The sequence below is a fragment of the Apis florea genome, unplaced genomic scaffold (genome assembly GCF_048593485.1).
Source record: "Apis florea isolate Af1SG1 unplaced genomic scaffold, ASM4859348v1 contig_1789_pilon, whole genome shotgun sequence".
NCBI lineage: Eukaryota > Metazoa > Arthropoda > Insecta > Hymenoptera > Apidae > Apis > Apis florea.
Window position 1 is genome coordinate 1,926,612 of NW_028256481.1, and position 23,784 is coordinate 1,950,395.

A 23,784-nucleotide genomic window follows, 5' to 3' on the forward strand; every position below is an offset into this window, starting at 1 on the left:
ATGTCTACTTGCAGAAAAATTAATGAAATCAAATTATGTCATGCAATATTGATATTGAACAATTTTTTTCCACAGCAAATAATTAGTTGAAATAATCATGTTATTTGAAATTATAATATAGATATAAATATCTGACTGTTAAGGTTGTAGTTGATTTACATAATACGTAATGAATGGACATAAATTAAATATTTCAATTAAATAATTATATTCCTAAAATTTTTAATATTTTTAATGTTAAATAACAATACAAAATATTAAGAATTTATAATATAAATCATAAATTTATTAAACGATTATAGTCATAGATGTTACAATATAATTTGAAATAAATAAAATTATTGAAAATAAAAATTATTTATTTTTTTAAACTTGTCGTCGTTTGAAAAACAATTTCACTAGCAGAAATTATTTCTATTATAAATTATCCATATTGTTACTTTATTATTCCACGAATGACTGCTGATTTCTCACCATTTGAAATGATTAATTGCAATTTATCTGCGAACGATTTGTCGACGTCATATTGCATAATATATCAATCACATTTATAACATATAATCAATAAGTATGTCAATATTTTTATGAAACATATTTAGAGAATCGATTCTTGAAATCAAAACAAATATAAAATCAATCAGAAATATAAAAAATATTATATATAGAAATAATGATTGATACTTGTTTATTAAATTAAAGACAATTAAAGTTAAAAAAATATGAAAATAGAATGAGTTAGATCATTTTCACTTCTTTCTTTTGTGAACTTAAATTATTTATAATATTAGATTAAAAATATGTATTTGTATCGGTAGAGTGCATAAAAAATGTATAAAATATTTATATACTTAACGAATAATATTTTTAAATATTATAATAAATATTTTATACATTAAGGTAAAAAAATATTTACTATGATATTTAAAGAATATTTAAATTTTATTTAAATTTTACTTCTTTAATTGTAAAATTATATTATAATTATGTAGAGAAAACGATAAAGTATTTTTTTGAACATTAAAACTATCGAAACTGTCACAATTATACAATTTTTATCGAACAATCAATTGTAATAAATAAATCAGACTTATATGTTTCTTATTAAAAAAAGAAAAAAAAAAGCATAAAAATTGAAGAATTGAATCATACGGATTATTTGACTAAACATGATACATTTAATATTAAATTAATTATAAATGCTTTAATTGACATATATTTTGCATAATATAGTATTTGTAATATAAGATTTATCTTTTATTGTCATATCAAAATTGCTTTTTAATCCTTTGCATTCGTATGTGCCATATAGCCATCTTACATTTTATTATTATACATATTTATATTAATAATGTAATGTAAATATATGTATAACATAATTACATTCTAGGAACTCTTGTTACCTTGATTGATAACCTTCTTAAATATAAATACGAGTGTAAAGAGTAAAGTTTTTTTTCTTGCAGAATAAAAATTTGATAACTGGTACAATTAGGTTCGAGATAATTTTATACATATTTTTGTATATGTATTACATATATGTAAAAAAAAAAAGAGAAAGAAAGAAAAAAAATAAATTTTTCATTTTAGACTTTATTTGAAAAAATTGAATTTGTTAAATCAGACTGAATGATTAAATATGAATGAATTATCGATAGATTATTTTAGATTATTTAAAAATTTTTATTTTTCTGTTCTTAAGAAAATCGAAAATGAATAAAAGTAATCAAGTATTCATGTATTCGACAAATCTTCAAAATGAAATGGAAAAATATATTTTACATTTTTTATTTATTTTGTAAAATAATCGTAAAATAATCTTTTATTAATAATCCACAATTTCCTGTGTTTCACATTTTCCTATTTTTCTTACCTTTATTTTTCAATAAATAAAGCTCTAAATGAAAATATATATATATATTTTTTTTTCTAACATATATGCTATATATGCAGAATCATGTTTTGCCTACTGAATCTACTATGTATGTATAACGAAGTTAATTTTGAAGATTCATCATCAGCTGATGTTAGTAAGACCAATGTTAAATTCTTTATGTTATGCTATACTGATTATACTATATTCACTGATATTAAAAGTCTTGTATTTCTGTTATTTCATTTGATTGCTATGATAAATAAAAAAATTAAAAGAAATTTTGCACAATGTTCTACGCTAATTTGATATAATTTATAGCTTATATTACAATTATAATTGAATATTTAATAAAAAAGAATGATGAGTGAATTATATAAAGATTTTTGTTAATCCAAAAATTTTTTAGTAGCTTCAAAATTATTAATTCGTAAAATTTTAATTTCTTTGGTATATTTTATTTAACTTTAGTTTCTAACATTCAAAAAAAGTTATATAAATTCTTATTATAAAAATATATAAAATAAATATCATTATACTTTCTTATTCAACTGTATCAGCTCTATTTTCTATTGTATCGAAATCTTTCATTATTTTTTTGAATATAATGTGAATATAATAATCATATTTTATTTTTCAAATACAAAATATTATATTTCATATGATATTTAAAACAAAATATTCAAATATCTAATTTTTAATACTTTTAATCATATCAGAACACAATATAAAAATGTTACAATTACAAAAATATCAAAATTCAACCATTGAAAAATATTGCACTAATTTATTTTTTATAACTCATTCTTGCAAATCTTTTAAATAATCTTTACAGCTATTTTTTGCAACACACGCGAAAGAACTTCGCTATTTCTTACATATAAGATGTATCTATAAAATGTTAATAGTCACAAATCATTTAATATGATTCATATATTTCTTTTGTTCTTTTGTAAGATATACTTTAGATATAACATATCTTTTTTCAATAACTAATAAATTTTGCTAAGTTATATTTGGAACTAATTGATATAATCACTTACAAAAACATACTGTAATTTTAGTAACTTCTATATTCTATATTTGAAATAAGATAATAAATATATAAATCACTAAAAATATTTTATAGTATATTATAGTACAAAAATATCAGAGAATAAAAATTATTACTACATTATTACTTAGTATAAAGTTTTAAATGGTTTATTTAAATTTTTAAAAATGTGAATTTTCATGTTATAAAAATATTCAGATATTAATTAAAAAAATTTAAAAGAAAATAAGAATTTATTTTTAAAAAAGGTAAAAGGTAAAAATTATTTTGTTAATAGTTGTATTAATTAATATCTTTCTATTTAAATGAACTTATCATTTTCTTTTAATAATGTAAATAACAATTTATGCTAACACAAGTTTCTTATTTTCTGATATTTATATAAATACTGACTATATATATATATATTAATATAATTCAAAACATTTTTATTAATTTATATTTTTTTATATTTATTCTAAATGGAACATAAAAGTCAAAATTATATCAATATATCAAATATGCTTAGAAATAATTGTTACATTATCGATTTATACATCATTGTGACAGAAGTTGTCAATATTCCAACTGTTGGATCATATCATACCTTCGTATCCAAGAAGAGCGACATATGGCAGCGTACAGCACCGGCATCCTTTAACTTCCGTCCGTCTTATCACCTGAATTACAATTGAACAGTTTCGTGATGGCTGGCGACGTATCGATGCTAAATCAACACTCTTCGACGTATCGAAGAATAAATTCACTATTCATAGCGAGCAATGACTTTTAATTTTTATTCTTTGTGTTCGTAAAAATTGTCGTGTAAAATTGTAATTCTTATAATTCGAAATGGAAAAGTTGCTTTATGGCCAATGCTTGTGGGATAAAATATGATTTATACGTGCGAAAAATGATTCTTCGTGTGTTATATATATATATATGCTCGTTTCAGTTACAGTTGCTATATTGAAGTCCCCATAGTCCTAGTTTCATTGATATGGTTCAAGAAAATGTTTACTTTAAATAGTTTTAACTTTCTGTTGTTCTTCTTCTTTTTTTTTTTTTTATTACTAATTGGAATGGAATTAAATATTAAATACTTAGAAAGAAATTATAATAGGAATATAAATCATGAAAAAAAAATATTGATATGTATTTTTTTCTTTTATTTTCTTTGCAACAGTCTTTGAATTTTGTATTTAGAGAATTATAAAAAATTATTAAAAATTGGATGATTGTTTAAAATGGTTTTAAATTTGTTTTTCTTTTTTTCAAATTATATTAAAATTAAATATTGGATGGAAGTTAATGCGACGTTAAATTGCAATGATTTAAATATTATATTTTTTTTGTCTTATACTCTTATAATAATAAACTGAATTTAAGAAATTATAGAAAATTGTTAGGATTTTCATAATTTGTTTTAAGCAGTTTTAAGTTTGTCTTTTTCTTTTTCATAAAATTAAATAAAAAATTAATATTATTCAATTTAATTATTAAATCACAAGATTTAATAATATTATATTTCTTTTAATTGAATGAATATTTTTTAAATAAAAAATTCTTAATTTAAGAAATATTGAAATGTATCATTGTATCATTTCTATTAATAATTTTTGAATTTTGATTTATAAGAATCGAAACTATCAAAACTAATTCTTATATAATTATGTAATAATTCTTTAAAAATTATTATAAATCATCATATAAATAATTTCTTTTCTAAATATATCTTTATAATTGCCTTAGTATTATTAATAAAATACATATATTTCAAAAAAAAAAAAAAAAAAAAGAAAATTTAATCAAATTGCTAAAATAATCGAAGAAAATATAATTGACGGAAATTTGAACTTTTTTATGAAAATAAATTTCTTTTCTTATAATAAATTAACTTGTATAACATGAACACATTTTATACGTAGAAAATGTTAAAATATTTTGTTTTACGACATGAAAAATTTATGGTTTTTTTTTGTGAAAAATATTCTCTTGTTTCGTGAAAAATATCTAATACATTAAAGATTCACAGATTTATTTAGATCTTAAAATGGATGTTGCAACGTCATTGAATTAATTAACCAATTAAAAGTAATTTCTTAACACATGGAAATACATGAGTCACTAAATATACTGTAATATCCAATGTGATTTTCTAATTTAGATAATATTTTTTTGAAGAACAAAATAAGAAAAGTTATTTTTTATTCACAAACTTTGGATTCCTATTTCTTTATTTTTAAAAAAAACTTAAAGAGTTAAGAATACAACAATATATTGATATGTGCGCTTTATAAATAGAAATTTTTATTCTTACTTACTTCTGTATAATAATAAAGCCTATTAAATTGATATTCTCAATAAAATTCTAATTTTATAATAAACAAAAATTCTCATTATTATAATAATATTAAAATATATTTTAACAATTATTTATATCAGATATTGCATCTTATTTCCAACACATTCAACGCTTGCTATAATTTGAAATAAAATCTGTTTAATGATATGAATTATTTAATTTTTGAATTATAAAATTATTTGAAAGGAATACGAATACGAAAATTAAAAAATATTCATAACGGTAAAATTTGCACGTTTGTTCCTATTAAATCAAAAAATTCATACTATAAATAATTTGAATATTTTTAAAATAAGATCCACTTAATTAAAATAAGTTTCTTTTGTAATTGCATTAAATAAATTATTAATAAAGTAATTTAAGATTAATTTTAATTTGATTAATTATATATTAATAATGGGTTGAATAAGGACAGTTATGAAATTAGATATTACATCAATGAGAATATCTTATGTCATGAATTGCACATATGCGAATATTATGTAAAAAAGAAGTAAATGCACAATAAAATAGCATCACATTTATTAATTTGATGAATTCATTAAGATAACTTAATAGAGAAATAGATATATATTTTGAAAATATTCTGGAATCACATTTTTTGTTCACTTGTTCTTTATCGAAAATAAAAAAAAAAAAAAATTTAAATTATACAAACAAAAATGAATTATCTTTGTTTAATGTTTATCTTTTCAACTGTTTTCCATTACATTGGAAAACAGATTTTATTTCATTTTGTGTAAAATGACAGATCTTGCGATGAGATATCTTTGTATCTTTTGAGAAAGAATAATAATTCAATGACGTATATGTTTTTCTGTGAAAATTTCCGATTTAAATTAAGTGATAAATAGAAGAAATATTCGAAGATTAAAGACCCACGGATTCAGATTATATATTTTACTCAAAATATTAATCATAGCGACTTCATACAATTCAAAATTGCAAATATTTACAAGCCTGGTGGAGAGATATTAAATGGAAATTTAGAAAATGTTTGTAAGAATTTCTTATTCTTTATCATTGCTCGATAATTGAAAAAGTATCCATGATACAATCATAATTAGATCTATTACAGATCATCAAAGAACAATATTTTTCTACTTGCATGTACAACTTACGTGCACAGAAAATATAATAAAAAGAAAATTTTTCTAATTTTTCGCAGTTCTTCCATACAAAACTATTAATATATATTTATTATTTCTATTAGATAATAGCTTCAAGAAATATATTTTATCCATAGATAGAATTTTATAATGAAAGCTAGTTATTACTTGTGAGCAGTTGGCAACAATTTGTAAATTATATTCGTCAACGATATAGATTGTAGAGACACTTACAAACAATGGAAGAACACGAATTGGTTATCGAGCACTTTTTGTAGACAATGCTCGTGAATATTCGCTAATGAATACACGCCTTAATGTAACGCTTGTTTTTTTGATGCTCGCGTGACCTTGGCCTAAATAAAATAGAAAGAACGTTCACATTCGACTCTTTCTGTCGCAGTGTATAATGAAAAATGTAGATTCGTTTAGTCGAAGCAATTTCAAGAAATAGTGGGGATGTATCTATACGTCTAAATTGAAACGATTCAAGCATTGTGTTTTCCATTTAGAAAATAATAGATATGTCACGAAAGATTTTTGCTGCTCAAAGAGTGACGTCACACGGAACAACGATCAAAAAGTTTTAAATAACGAATTGTCTCCTTTAGCGATAAGGAAATTGAAACAAAACTACGTATATGAACTCAGCAAGAAAAAGAAACGAGAAATTTGAAAAATACTTGAATAACTTGAAGAAGCTTTCTCTTGTTCGGTTTTAAGGCTTTTGTTGTATTAAACAATTTTTGTTAGACATATAACTTCTCTAAAAAGGGACTACGAGTCCTTAGTCTCAATATAAAATTTGTTCACTTATATGACAAACAACTTCTCAAGATTACAACACTTCAACAAACACACGTCGAATCGATATCTTCGCTTTTTCTTTTCTTTTTGTTAATTCTGATTATTTGAAATATTCAATTGCAAAGAAGATATATCCTAACATGTGTGAGTATTTTTGTCATGAATAAAAATTATTGAAACATTTGTAAAAAATTAAGATTTCTTTCATATGAATACAATCGATTATTGAAAAAGAGAAATTTTGAATATATTTTTAAAAAATAATTTAAATCAAATTTTTAAATTAGTCTTATTTTTATTTTAGATTAGATTATTTAGGATATTTCTATATTGGTTACTTATATTAATATTAATATAAAAACTTAAATATTTACAGAAAAAAGGCTATTTTCAATAAGAAATAAGAAAACATTCAAAAAGTGTTTCAGATATGAAATATATAAAATTTTAACTTAAAATACACAGAATTTATTTTTTACAATAATCCTCGATCAAAATTATTTTAAAAAACTTTAAATTTAAAATATATAAAATTTAAATTTTCTATAAAATAAAATTTCTTTTAGAAATTTAAATGTTGAAAATTAAATTATAAATTGATATTTAAAAACCGATTTTCTATAATAATAATTATAATTTTGAAATAATTAAAATTACAAATAAAGTATATCAGATAATGAAAAAAATAATACAAATTGTAGCATAATAATTTTATATAATATCAATGTTGCTTATATAAGTGTTTCAACGCTTTTGAAATATCAAATGCTTCGTTGAATAGTAAAATCAATTGATTAAGTAACTCTTTAATCATGTATACACATAAATATCTAGTTGGACAAATTATATACATATTATCTATATTTATTTGGTTATTATTTTGTATAAGGATATAAAAAAAAAAGGAATATTATTTCTGAAATTAATAAAATTATGAAAAGATTAAAATTTAAAAATTAATTTGATATTATCCATTAAAGTTCTTTAAAGATTTTTTTGAAAAGCTTCTTGAATAATTTAATAATTCTATGTTATTTTTCGATATCTTTTTTATCATCTAATTGTTTATTCCTCGAAGAACTTTAAATTAAACGACAATTGAAAAATCCAAAAATCTGACGGTTATTAAAATTTTATTTACAGATTAAAACGATACGTTCATGAAATGTTATCATAAAAATAAATGATAACGTAACAGACATAAAAATACAATAATACTTTTCATAGCAGATATCGTAAAATCTTTTTTATGTTCCTTTTTGTTCGACTAGCAACTTTTATGTCTTTTCGAAATCGTATAAGAAGACGAACGATGAAAATTTATAACATGAATAAAATCAAACTAAGAACAATCTAAATTCTTTTAAAAGAAGATCAATTTCACGATAACGTTTCCTTTCATAAATTAAATGATGTTTATCGATACTCGAATAATTTTTGTTTTTAAATGTTATATATTTACAATATCTTCAATGATATAAATAATTCTTTGATAATAAAGATCACAATTATTTACTTATATAAAAAATAATCTACAAAAAAAATTCAAATAAATAAATAAAGTAAAAATTATATTATAAAAGTTATCCATTTCAATCACATTTTGCTATAATGTTACTTATACCTATGTTGAATTTTGTGAAAGCTTCTTTGAATATTATTAATATAAAATGTATAATTTTTATGTATAAATTATTATACTTAGTTTTTAAAATATTAGACATAGACATAAGATATTACATTATCTGATAAATAATAGTCTTTTTAAAAAAATAATTTTAAAAAAATTAATTATAATAATATCTAGTTATTTTAATTGTGAAAATTATATTTTTTAATTGAAATAATTTTTTAATTTCCTTTTTTTAACCTTTCTAAATTAATGTCATATATAAATTATATATTAATTTCAAGTTAAATAAAAAAATTGAAAAAAAATATGAGATTTTTAACAATTGTATTAAAAATTTATAAAATATTATTTTCCTCTTTCTTTTAGATTTATTTGAAAATACGTTTTATATATTTAAATTATTAAATTTATTTTTAAAATATGTATTTTCAATATCAGTTTACAATTCGATTTTTGAATAATTAAAATGATCGCAAATATGGAATTTATACTAAAATTAAACAAATCTTTAAAATTTATATTAAAAATTTACATTCTACGTATTATTATCCAATATTTTATTTCATGTTTCATTAACATCCTGAAATTCTAAAAATTACTCCAAGCAAAAATTTCATTTGTTCACGCCTATCACTTTTAATTATGACAAAGATATAAAAAAAAAAAAATAACTAATATCGCAGAGAAAAAAAGGAAGAAAGGAGATCTTATCAAGAACCAATTTAACGTTATATGCAGTTTATTCATAAGCCCCTGTTCATTTATTAAACGCTGACGTTCAGCCTTCATGAGAAAATTTTCCTATTATTGCAAGACTGATCGAAACTTTTTACAAGCCCTCCAGATGGATGGGCAAGTAAAGAGAGCACTGGAGAAAAAATAAACAAGCACAAGGACCTACATACCTAGATTCTAAGCTCGATTGGTTTTCTTCCCTGCGCTAAATTTGTTATTAATACATTTTTTGTGGATCAGGAAAAAAATAGGTCTTTCAACGCAATGTTCATTTCAACAGAGAAAAATATATATGTGTGTATATATATCTACAATAATATTTTTCTTTAATAATATTACACACAACTTTTTTATCGCATGACCTAATATATTAGATTGTAATGGTATCGCGACCCAAATTTTATATATTTAGATTGGAATCATCGTATATTACTAATTACGATGTATATTGTGTGTGTGTGTGTGTGTGTGTGTTATATATATACTATAAATAAATAAAATTATGTATTTATATATTGTTACGCCTCGAATGTACAATAATATTTAATTATACTACGCTTTATATTTTCCGTTTTATTGTCACGAAGTTATTTTCATTAATAGCTGGAATTGTTCCAGAGAAACGACGATGTGCATAATCTATGACAAAATAATAAAAAATACGAAAAATAAATTTTTCATTTTTTAATATCATAATTATAATACTATTTTAATCAATTTGCTAATATTTTTTAATGAAAATATGAAACATGATTATATTTAATTGATCTTCAATAAGAAAAATAATATAAAAGTTAAGATACAAGTATACTTTTTAAGAATACATTTTTCTATCTCGTTCATAAATTAACTGCAGATTTTTTTTTATACAAAATAAATTTTTATGAACATAATTAAAGAAATGGATTTTAAATAGAGAAATTGTTTTATTCTTCAAATATCGTAAATAATGCATCGTATATTTTGGATATTTTATTTATCTTTTTATTAAGTTTTGTAGATTTTTATGTAAATAAAATTTTGCATAAATATCCGCAATACGTAATTTGTAAGAAATGTTTTTTTCGCGAGAGAAATCAAAGGAAATTATAATTTTCGGAATAGCTGCCACCTTGGATAAATTTCGCGCTTCCAATTGCATGACAGTTAACCGAGCACCACTGTATTTCGAGCAGTTTGAAGTAATCGAATAGTTCTCGTTTCACGATCCATTAAATGTTTAATCCGATTTAATATTTATTGGATCAAAATTTAATTTAAAAATCGATTAAAAAATTGTGTTGTGTTCCAAAAAAGGAATAAAACTGAATAACAATTTTTTGCGAGAAAAATAAAAAACATCAAAATTCAAATTCAATTATAAATATAAACAATTATGCATTTGAAACATATATATTTAAGAATTGCGTGTATCTTCAAACAAAATAAATACATAATCACAATATCACAATCCTTTTATTCTATTTCACATCACAATTTCTAAAATTTTAGAATTAAAATTTTAGAATTATTCAAATATATTATAGTATATTAACATATAATATTCTAAATATAAAAGAAGATAATAGCTGTGAATAATAGCGAAATATTTCTGTTATAACGCATAAAATTTATAAAATAAAAAATAATTCATTTATAGATAAACGTTATTTGTTCATACTCGATACTTCATACTCAAATTGTATGAACATACTTTTGAATATACTTACGTTGCCAAATAACCTATTACTTATACGCAATAGATTGAAAAAAGATAGTATTACGAAATTGGACATTTCATCAAATGATTATAATATATATTTTATAATCGAGTATACAGTAATAATAATGTCGACAGTTTCAAAACTGAATCAAAAAGATGAGTATACAGCTATCAAGTAAATTTTACGTAAATTGTCCTCATAAGAAAGACAAGAGACGAGACGAACGTAGAATGTTTTTGTATTGTAATGACATTATACATTAAACGCTTTTAAATTTTAATTTCAAATTTTATTTTTATTAAACATGAATAATCGAATGCATATCGTATATATTTCTGCGATAAAATTGTATGATTATCGATATTAATTAATTAATAATTAATTCTTAAAGTTTAATGCTATATATATATATATATTATTTCTTCCAGTTACGAAATAGTTCATATATTCTTGAAGCATAAATGGAAATGAAATATAAACCATTTTTGTTAATTCAACAATTGATTATATAAATAAATGCGATCTACTTTAGTATCTGAAGCAGACATATTCTCATAAAAATATTAAATTTTTGAGCAGTTAAAAGACTTACATGTATTAGTATTAGTATTAAAAATAATTATGTATAATTTATTACGTAGAATATGCTCTTCAAATGGAAAACGTAGCGAAACAAGATTAATGTGCAAAACATGTTTTGTATCCTGTATGTAGATAAATATTACAAAGATTAGATTCATAAAGATTCATAAAAGAGATTATTACGAAAAAATGATTAAATAAATTGCTCGATAATGATTATAAATAATACATTGAAATTTATTTTAATATTTTTCAAAATTCAATTATGAAAGAATAGTTAATTACATAAAATTACTAATCAACAATGTGTTAATAATATTAAAAAAGTATCAATCGTAATTTATCTTTTTTTAAATTAAGTTTTTTAAAAATTCGACTTTAACCTTATATAGTTATACAAAACTATAAGACAGATTCGATAAAACAAATTTCGATCAATCAAGTTTTATTATTTAAAAATCGAATAATTTTTTATGCACTTTTGTATGCTAAATCTGAATCCAATCGTAAAAATTGTTTTTCACGTTAGATTATAGTTTAAAGATAAGTAGAGGAAAGATATCGATTTTTACTACATTTATTATATTTATTATTTATTTAAATAGCCAAAGAATATTTTTTTTTCCAATATTTCTGTCAATTTATCGATATAATATCATCTTTCCTTGATAAAATCAAATTTGATTTATTGTCACAAGATTTTTTTTTTTTTACCAATATACACTTTGAAATTATTCCAGAAATATTAAAAATTATAAAATGTCTAAAATATACACAAATCTCGCATGAAAGAATCATAAAAGTTTATCTTTTTCAGATCCAACATCAAGAAAACAAGAAAATGTTAGTTAATTCAATTTATTTAATTTTAATTAAAAAATTGTATACGACGTTACGAAAGAGAAATCGAGATCGAGAAACGAGGAACAAAAACATAATTGGTGTAAGAAAGTGCTCGTTACCGAATAGGGACGTTTACTACGACAAAATTGTACGTGCGTCGATAACAATGGCGACATTAAACGGATTTTTCACCGTTCCGGAGTCCAATTTGCCAAGAGTACGAACGATTTCATCGAAACTTGTTTATCTTCGTTCGATCGCGTAAAACGCGTGCAATTGTATAATTATTTATACACTATACTAACGAAGGCAATTAAGCCGAGAACATAATCTCGTGTCACGCACTGAGGATAATTAGGAAGCATCGTATTTACGCATACCAATTGGATTTTCAAATCCACAGGAAATATTTGAGTCGAAATGTAATTCTAGAAATTATAATAATTGTTCCCGTGATTACGAATAGTTAGGCGATCTTGGGAAAATTAGTTTGGAATTTCTTTCGTTTCAACTCGCTTGTAGTTTACTTGTTATGATATTTTCTCTTCTATTGCGAGTCTTTGTTTTGATCTTTTTGTCTTAACCGGTATTTTATTGCGACGATATACTAGATTCCTTCATTATCCTAATAGGATATATATATATTCATTTTTATTATTGTGTTGCAAATTGTTTGCAAATATAATTTTTATGACTTTTTATGAAGATAATAGCGTTTTGTAAATATAAATTGGCAATAATAAATGGCGAATGATTGGAATAGTGAATGGTTGATAAAAAAGATTTCCTGTTTATTATGCTTTTTTTCTTTTAAAATATCGTTTGCCATTTAACATTTTACAAAATGAAATTATGATAAATCATATATTACGATGATAATTTATTAAAATAAATATTTTTCTTTTCTTTTTAAATTCTATCTCTAATAATTAACATTTTTCTTAATAATGCAGACTTTATCAATTTATTTATTAACCGTGAAGCTAATATAAGCTTCAACTTATAATTACTAATTATTATTAATTATACTTGGAAAGTTTGCAAATCGATTCAACACAAATTGATAATGATATATTTTTTAGAAAACCAACAGGATATATAATAGTAATATCTCCAGTTAGTGCCAATAATAAAGATGGAAATATGAGAGTCTTAAATATAAAAACGATTAAATTTCATAAATTAGATTTTAATACCTTAAGTCGATATTTTTGACAGATATAAGAAAAGAAAATGCATTGAATGAGAATAAATATGGTAAGGAATAAAAAGGAATCAGAAGAAATACGAGCGAGCAAGATTACAATCGGATATATGGGTATCGTTCGATATCGTGTTTTATATAGATATTCGAAAAAGTAAAATTCCGAGAATGTTATCTGACTCGGCTTTGCCTTTGCCGTGTCATTGAGGAGAGAGAGAGAGTGACATAAAATAGATAGAGTACAATTGTTCAGCAAGATTATCTTTTAATAATTGAAATGAGAGTCAATGCAGATATAATCATTTCATCATGAAACAACAATCAATTCAATAATTTGATTAAGATCATTTATAATAAAAAAATCGTAAATTAATTGAAAATTATATTTTTTATTCTAAGATTTTCTAAGAATTTCAGGAATTGATAAAAATACACATAAGCAAACAAATTCGTATACATATACATTTATGATATTAATATAATTAGGGATATAATCAAGTTCAACATATACTTATAAATTTCAATTAATTTCAATAATAATAACAAAATTCATAGGTTTCGATTATTGATTATTGAAATAAAATATCAACGACTATATTTTTAATCATTTTATACAAACTAATTTTGAACTTTAGAATGAATATTATAACTACACTATAAGTTATAATATGGAATATATATTATATAGAAAAATATAAAATAACTAATTCAATGTTAGAAAGATTCGCACTTTTCACAAATATTTCAATAAGTGGTCATTCAATTACATAAATGATTCTTATTCAACAGGAATATCCAAATTGATGTTCGTTTTTAAACTGAGCAGTAATGTGAATGAAATTACTGTATTTATAAAAAATTCGAATTTATTCGACTAAAATTCGATTAATAGCAGGACTGAGAGAAGAAATTCTCCAACAATTTTTCACCTATCTTTGCTATTTTCATGATCTCATTATTAATACCTCATCTATATTAGAGATTAGAAATTATTTAAACAATAACCGAACCGATAAATTATTATTATTAATCGACTTTCTTTCTTTTCCAAATTCTCCCATCAGATTGTTTGACAATGCATTTACATTTTTCAAAATATTTACTTTTAATAGAAGATATAGTGAAATGGTAAAATCAATCAAGCGTTTAAAATTTACATGCCTGTGAAAATATATTTCGAGAAGAGAAGAAGTTTCTCGAGCCTCTTTCAAGGTCGTTCGATGTCAATTCAGAATTAGTTTTTTCTCTCAAGTATCTAAGTCAGCAGTAAAGACTTTCTTGGCAACTTTGGACATGGGATGCGTATGGCCTTGAATGCGACTACTAAAATCGATATCATTGTTAAACATTTTAATTTACGATCTCACTATATCGCTATTTCGTCCGAGTTCGACTTATTGTTTTCCCCATTCGAAATACTTATAAATTTTCGAAACGATATTATATTTTTAATTATAATCAATTTATTGGATTTTTAAGAAGATTTTGAACACATGACACGATACGAGAAAACAATAGCACTAAGAATATATTCTGAATGGAGAAAAAATTTTGATCACATATGGCAAGTGCAATTAGATCAGTTATACATGTAAAAGATAATATTGACATTTAAAATAAAAGAGATGATATCACGATAAGGACGCATCTGCTTGCTGAACCATTTTAATTGCAATCGTCAGAAATATTTATCAAACTATTAACATATATTCTTACTTTATTTTTTTTTAATATATTAATTTAATTTAATTTAATCTTATTATCAGTGAAATCACGTGATAAATAGATTTTTGTAAAAAAAAAAAAAAAAAATCAATTATCAATAATAAACTAATGAAACTAATGAAAATGAAAGAATTAATCTCGAATTATTGAATAGCATAGTTAATATTGAATTATGCAACCAATTCATTTCCTAATTAAGTAACGATAGTGAATTATCAATTATAAAGCAGAAATAAATTATAGATTTACTACTATACATAATCTAAAAATATTTGAATAACCAATTTTGAATTTTTTAAAAATAATCTGGAAACTTGAAAAACTTCAATGTACAATGTACATTCGATAAACAAAAAAAAGTATACAGTTGCAAATTAAATAACATAAGTCAATTATAATCTCTTTGCTTTTGTCAATCTTCTTAAACTTCGAAGATAAATAAATTGTAAAGGATTTTCTATAAAGTTTCTTTTAATATAAGGTTGCCAAATAAATTTCTTCTGTGAGAATTTGTGAACGCACTGTCTTAAAGTGAGAGAAAAATAAGAAAAATGGAGAAATAAATAAAAAAAAATTGACATTTTTTTATGGTTAAATTGCTATCACAATTATACGATATATATATAAATAGTTAGAAAATCTTATTTATTTTTTCATTTCTTTCATTCTATAGAACTTTTCTGGCAATTTTACTCTTTTATAGAATGTTAATATACCTTTAAAAGCTTTTTAGAGATTAAAAACAAATACAAAAATTGATTTTAAATTAAATGAAGTTTACATGAAGATAAAATGAGATGCAAATAGAGATCGTTGTGTGTTCATTACACTCTCTTCCATACTCTTCTCACACTCTGTGTTTTTTTTTTCTAATGCTTAAATTATTAATAAATATGCTTCAAGCAAAATTTTTGTATACCAACTTTTGTTTTGATCATTAAAATCAATCTTCCAAAAGTGTTCCATTATACTCTATAAATATATAGCATATGAATTATACAATGTATTTCTTTTACTATGAATTTTCATTCAATCCTTAGAAATTTATTATAACTTGACTTTTTTTATATTGTATTTATTGAACGCTTTCTATTCTTTGATAATGATTAACTATAATTTTTTTCTTAAGAATTTCTATTTTATCTTTTTCTCTCCTTCACAGATAAATGATTAATAATGACTTGCTGATCTTTTCTCTCTTATCATTAATTTTTATTGACCTCTCAAAGACTTATAAGAAAATCATATTTTCGAAAAAAAAAAAAAAAAGAAAGAAAGAAAGAAAATATTTTTCAAGAGAAAAATGAAGTATATTCTTAGAGAATAAAAATATGAATAGTTGCCTTTGAAAAACAGAAAATTGTCTTACCTACGCATGAATTAGAGTCATTGAGAGTACAAGTAGACAAATAAAGAGACAATCAAGACCAATTTCAAAACTTATGAAGCATGGAATGTTATACATTTACGAAACGAAAACGAAAATAAATATGAAATTTAGAATTTAGTTTCACAACATATTTACAGCTAATTTTTTTGCAATCACTTATAAAAATATTTTATGCAATAATTATTTAAAATTATAATATTATATAAATAAATTCTTCGTTTATAATTCAAATATTTTTTATTCTTTGTGTAATTATTTATTATCATTATTTTCAAAAAAATAATAATAAAATAAAGAAATACAAGAATAAAATATAGAAAACGTTCAAATTATGAATATAATTTCAAGACATTGCAATGAATTATTGCAACATTTATTTGAATAAATTCTTACATAATTCAAAATTCAATTGAATTACTTAGTGATACATTTAGTAGATATTGTATTAAGATCAATGATCAAGATTTTAAACATTTAAAAGAAGTTATTTTTCAATGAATTGTTGTAGCATGTTACTTCAATAAATTCTGATATATTCAAAGTGCAAGTGAATCAATATGTTTACAATATTGTATTGAGATTGATAGCCAATGTTTCGAACGGAACGTCTAGAGATAGAAGAAATAATTTTATTATGTAATCGCTCTTGACCTTGTGTTATAAGTACTTACATACATCTTGAGAATTGCTACCAGAATATATCATAAGAAAAAATAAGAATGAATTTCCTGAACGATTTTATTTGCAAAAAAATTAATATGATTCTATAATGATTCTTAGTTTAAAAATTCGGCAAGGATTACTTTTGATCCACGTTTATGTTATTAAATATTATTTACTTCGTTAAAAACATGAATTAAAAATAATTCCAAATCCAGTTTTGTTGAGCAATAATTTCTAATAAAAATGATCTTAAATAATTTTTATTCACAAATTTTTTTTACCCTCATGGTTTCAAAAATATTCAATGCTAATTCTTATTAGATTATTTTATATATGTATACAACATATACATATATAAAAACATAGAAAAAATTATGATAAAATTGGCAATATTATATAAAAAAGGATTTTGCAAGACACGTAAAGTAAACCTTACCATAGGTCAAAACTGACGGTGTCTGTCTGCTTTGTATCTAACTGTCTAGTCATCTGAGAATTAATTAACGAGTTAACGAGTTCTAATGATGGAATGAACCAAGCTGATAAATGATTCAATGGAAATAAGAATAATCTATAAAATCATTGAAATATACATGTATGCATAATGAATTTAAAAGATATTCTTTACAATAACCGAAATCTTCAATATTTTTTTGCTCTTTCTTTTTTTCCTCCAATTTTAATTATATTTGAAAGTGTCACTTACATTTATTAATATAAATTTATATAAATTTTTTTAACTAACTTTATAAAAATAAGTATTTATCAATTATATATTTGAGAACAAGAGTAATTCAAGTATTGTTATATAATACTTTGTAACATATGTAACATTTTATTATTTAACGTACGAATATTTTCTATTAAAATACTTCTATTTGTACTTTCTCTATCTTTATATTAAAATTATCTATAAAAAAATCTTTTATATAAAAAAGAATAAAATTTTTTTCTCTGTCTCCTATGTATAAATAAATAAACTAAAATAAAACAAAGAATTATAGTTAATTTATGTATAGTTTTTTTTATAAATTTATAAATTTGCATTCATATGCATAAATAGATAGAGATATAAAGGAATATTTATACGAATAAATATTTTATTCTGATAAAATAAAAGATACATATTTTAATGTTAATATATTCGTAGGATATTTTTGAAAAATTGAATTCACAAATAAAAATTCACAAATACAAAAGTTGCTATACAAAAATATTAATTAAATCTTATTTATCAAATTTGTCTTAGATGAAAATAGTGTAAGACAACGTGATGTGATGAAGATAGAATTATTTTATCTAACGCGAATTTAAATTACTTATAACTTAAATAAGTCTCAATCAACATTTTTATATTTCAACTTTTGTGCTCATTTTGGCCTCTATAATCTATCTTCTAAAAGTATAATTGAAATTCTAAATAAAAAATAAGAAAAAAAAAACTATATAAATGGATTAGTTTTATTCTTAAGTATAAAATAATGTTTATCATATAAATTCGAATTCAAATTAAAATATATCTTATATTCAATTAAGGATTAAAAATTTTAATATTTTTATCCTTATCTCTCTTATTTTATAACTTCTCTTAATATTATTATTTAATTTTACAAAAATTCTTTAATGAATAGCAAAGATTCGATTAATCATAAACTGAAAATTCATTTTGACAGAAACCAAAGATTTATTATCTCAAAAATAAAAAGAAAATAAAAGGTATTATTAAAAATCGAAAGAAAAAACTAGTAGAATTCTAAATAAAAAAAATCAATAAGAAAAGTTTAAAATATGACAACTTGTTAATAAAAAGTAAATCGTTAATAAAAATTTAAACTAATAATAAAATTCTAAGCAAAATCAAAGAAAAAAATCTTATAATCAAAAGAAAAACATTGTTCAGAGATCAATACGAAAACACAGAAAATCTAATAGTCGATAAATATTTTTTATCTTTTCAATCGTATCTGTTACCAAAGCTATATTCTCTTCTATTTTTTTCTTATTATTCTTCTGATTATTTATCACGATCAACTGTAAATATGCGAGAAATCATAGAATACAATCGGTATATTATATAATTGCTATCGTGTCAAGAAACGCGTCGGTGTTCCAAAGGAATTTCGAAATTGAATAATTTTAAACAAACGCAATTGAGATCAGTCATCGACCCGGACTAGAACAGGAACTAACTTCAAGGTGAAACTATCCATTAAATGCAACCTTAAAGGCAACAGAGGAAGAAGATTTTAAATGTTTAATTAACTGCTGAACTCTTCTATCGCATATATTGCATTATTTATTTTCAAAAGAAAATCATAGAATAACAAATTCTTGACAATTTATATAATAATATTTATCAACATTTAGTCAATACAGACTTATCTTTTATTTAATTAAATAATTTGCAACTTTTTTAATATAATTACATAAAAATACATTTTTAATAATATAAAATAAAGATCGTACTATTTATAATATCTTTCAAAAATAAAATTTTTATTTCGAATTCATTTTCAGGATTTTCTAAATCGCTGAAGACGAAAATTATGATTATTTTTTAATGAAATTATATAATGATTTTTAAAATAAAGTACAAAAAATAGAAATTCAAGAATTTTCATAATAAATGTGATTTTCTGCGAGAGCATATGATTAATATCCATAAATATCAATATTTAAATATCTGAATATATAATTCAGTTAATTTTTGATATTTAAATTTCGATATTATGAATTTATTTTATTAAAGATTATTTTATTTTTTAAATTATATATACATATAAATAGCAAATATTAAATATTTACGCAATGTAAAGAGAGAATATTAATGATGATATTAAATGAAATATTAATAAACTGTATCAATAGCAAATATAAAATATTAAATATATAATCACGATAAATTTTTAATAATTATTAATAATTTTTAATAATCTGTTGCAATAGATAATTTATTTTTTTTTTTCATATAGATATACAGATATAAAATAAATTAATAGTAAAATTTTTTATTATAAAATTCCATACAAATAATTACAAATAAAAATTATCTTTTGCTTTAAAATCTTTTCTATAAATGAAATATTGTTTGATTATAAGAAAAAAAATTGCAATTAAATTATAATTAATATAATTTTTTGATTTTAAAATCTAGGATAATTGCTATCATTATATATATATTGAATAAATAATCTACTCTGAATAAACACAATTGTTTGAATCAGTGGCTATTTTAAGATTCTTGTTATCCAATAATTATCACAATCTTGACCATATTTTCGTAGTCAATCCGCTTATAGCAAAATTTTCATAAGATACTTCCTTTACACTTTTAAATAACTCTGTTAAATTTCATAAAAATATAAGAATTTAAAGAAATTAAATCATATTTAAAAATGATAAAATTGAAATAAAATTTTAAATTTTGAGTCTATAGAATATATCTAACTGAATTTTAAAAATTCTTTTGATAAGAAATTAATAAGTTTTAAAAAATTCGAAAGAGATAAGCAAAATAATACTTTATTACTCAAATATTGATAGAACGATTGTAGAAGAAATTGTATAAATTCGACAAAAAACAATGTATAAATGTAAATTTAAAATAATTTATTAATGAATAAAAAATAAGTCAATATTTTCATAATTTAAAGATTATTATCATTCAATGAAGAATATTCTGTTTGATGTAAATCATTATAATTTATTGAAATTATAACAAAATTTCATAATCTCAAGATACAATCTCAACTTTTATTGCTATTAAGATTTTTAAAATTAATAGCAATAAGGACAGATTTTCAATGATTTTCACCTCGTAAATTAATAATAAAATATGTTTTCCGGAAATGTTTTGTATAATAATGTCATAAAATTTGATTTATAGCATGATAAATTTCTTAGAATTGAGATAACTTCATTACAAGCATTTTATATTGATACAAACTACATTTTTTTTTTTTTTTTTTTTTTGTAATAATGAAAGTATATGAACTGGATTATACAAAGTATTATAATTGGCTATTTTCTTAACAATTGATCAAAATAGTGATAAATCAACTTGATTTCCAATGTAAAGTTTATTTTGAGTCTATTTTTCATTCTTTTTAATTTTTTAGAATTCAATAAGTTTAAATCTTTAAAAATCTTTAAATAATTATTTGTTTAAAAATATTAAAAAATATTTTACATTAAACATAAAAATATTTGTATAGATTGTTTTTTTATATTTGCATATTACAAAATTGAATAATAAATAGTTTTTGTTATATATCTTAATATTTAATAATATTTTTAAAATATATTTAATATTTAATAACATTTTTTAAACATATGTTTTAATATTAAAAAGTAATATTTAAATATATATTTTACTAAAATTTTCATAAACATTTCACATTATATTTTTTTTTACTATTAAATTTTTAAAATTTTTAAAAATATTATAAATTATAAAAATTCCATTGTTTTTTCTTTCAAAAGAGAAAGATAAAGTGCAATGTTACACAATGGTACGTATTAATTATATAAGAAGTTCTAACATCCTCTAAATCACTAGTAAAAAATTCTACAATCATTTCTAATAATTGTAAAAATAATTTTGTCTTATGATATCTTATATAAGTAAAATTATATATATTAATTATATATGCATATTATTAAACATTTTACGAAATACATACAATGATTTATAAATATGTTGTAAATTATTAGTCGCATGCAATAATTAAATTAATTATAGAAGTAATAATTAAAAATAATATTTAATATAAAGATGAACAGATTTCATAAATAAATTTATTTTTAAATTACCTTTACTTTTTACTTTTTAAATTTGTATATTAAACTTCATGTATTTAAAAACTTATCAACTTATTATTTTATTACTTAGTCACTTCTTCTTTTAAAATTAAATATATGTCAAATATATGAAATTATTAATTAAATAGATGAAAATAAAGTTTGAAATAATTAAATTTTAAATAATCAAATTTATGTAATTTTTATATTAAGAAAATTATTTTTATCTAGTATTTTTATCTAATACTTGAAAATATTAAGATTAAATTATAAATATCAAAATAAATTATCTAATACTTATAAAACATCAAAATTATTCCAAACAATTACAAATGTCAATTTTATTATTTATATATTAGTTTCTAAAAATCACTTTTATCGTGTAATTTTATTTTATTATATACAGAATGTTATATAAATGAAAGTATGTAAGAAAAGGAACATTTCATGAAAAAAAATTAATAAAAATTTTTATAAAAATTGTTTAGTTTAAAAGATAAGATTAAATAATACATTAATTTAGATGATTTAATAGCTTTTCTGTAAATGAAATTACGTTTATTCTAAAAATAAAATTAATACCAACGTATACAACGAATGTCTGAGTTTGATCTCTAAATGTAAATTACTTGTAAGCTACTCGTTGTATAATAAAATATTAGATAAGAATTTCAAGACATAATCTGATATAATTACTGATGTAATATAACAATTTTTTTACATTGATGTAGATAATAAATATGTAAAGGTCATATGAAAGTGATATACATTTTTCTAAATAGAATCATATAGATAATTTTTAATATACTAATCAAAACAGCTCATTATTTTCTACTAAAATTCAAATATTTATATCAAAAAATAATTGACTTAAAAAATATTTTAACTTGAAATTTATAAAATTTAATATATGAAAAATAGAAAAAACATATATTTGAAATAATTGAAAAATAGATTAATAAAATATTATTATATACTCTCATTTTATATATCAAATAAAACTTTAATGTCAAAAAAATTAAAATAATACTAAATATAATTCTTATATATAAAAACATCATTAAAAACAAATACAATATTTTTGCATAATACCATAATAATAATTTTAATTTACTTCAACATTTATAAAACTACGAATCTAATATATAAACATTAAACACTAAATTTAATAAAAATCATAACTGGAAAAAATTTAAAATAATTTGAGGTAAAATTAAAATTAAAATATTTCTATAAGCAAATACTATTTAAAAAAGATTTTTTAATGTTTAAATCTCAAACATATTATCTATTATTTACCAAATATCATATTATCGAAAAAA

The 23,784-nt window shown here is 20.8% G+C and overlaps 1 protein-coding gene across 1 annotated transcript in view; it reads right to left on the bottom strand.

Annotated features, from left to right (window-relative positions):
• Positions 1-3,527: 3,527 nt before the first annotated feature.
• LOC147658681 (uncharacterized) overlaps positions 3,528-23,784 on the bottom strand; it is a 29,435-nt gene continuing 9,178 nt past the window's right edge. The window contains exon 4 of the mRNA XM_086910676.1: positions 3,528-3,583. Coding sequence (XP_086766802.1) covers positions 3,580-3,583 — 4 coding nt within the window. The 3' untranslated portion in view covers positions 3,528-3,579. The remainder of the gene's footprint in view (positions 3,584-23,784) is intronic.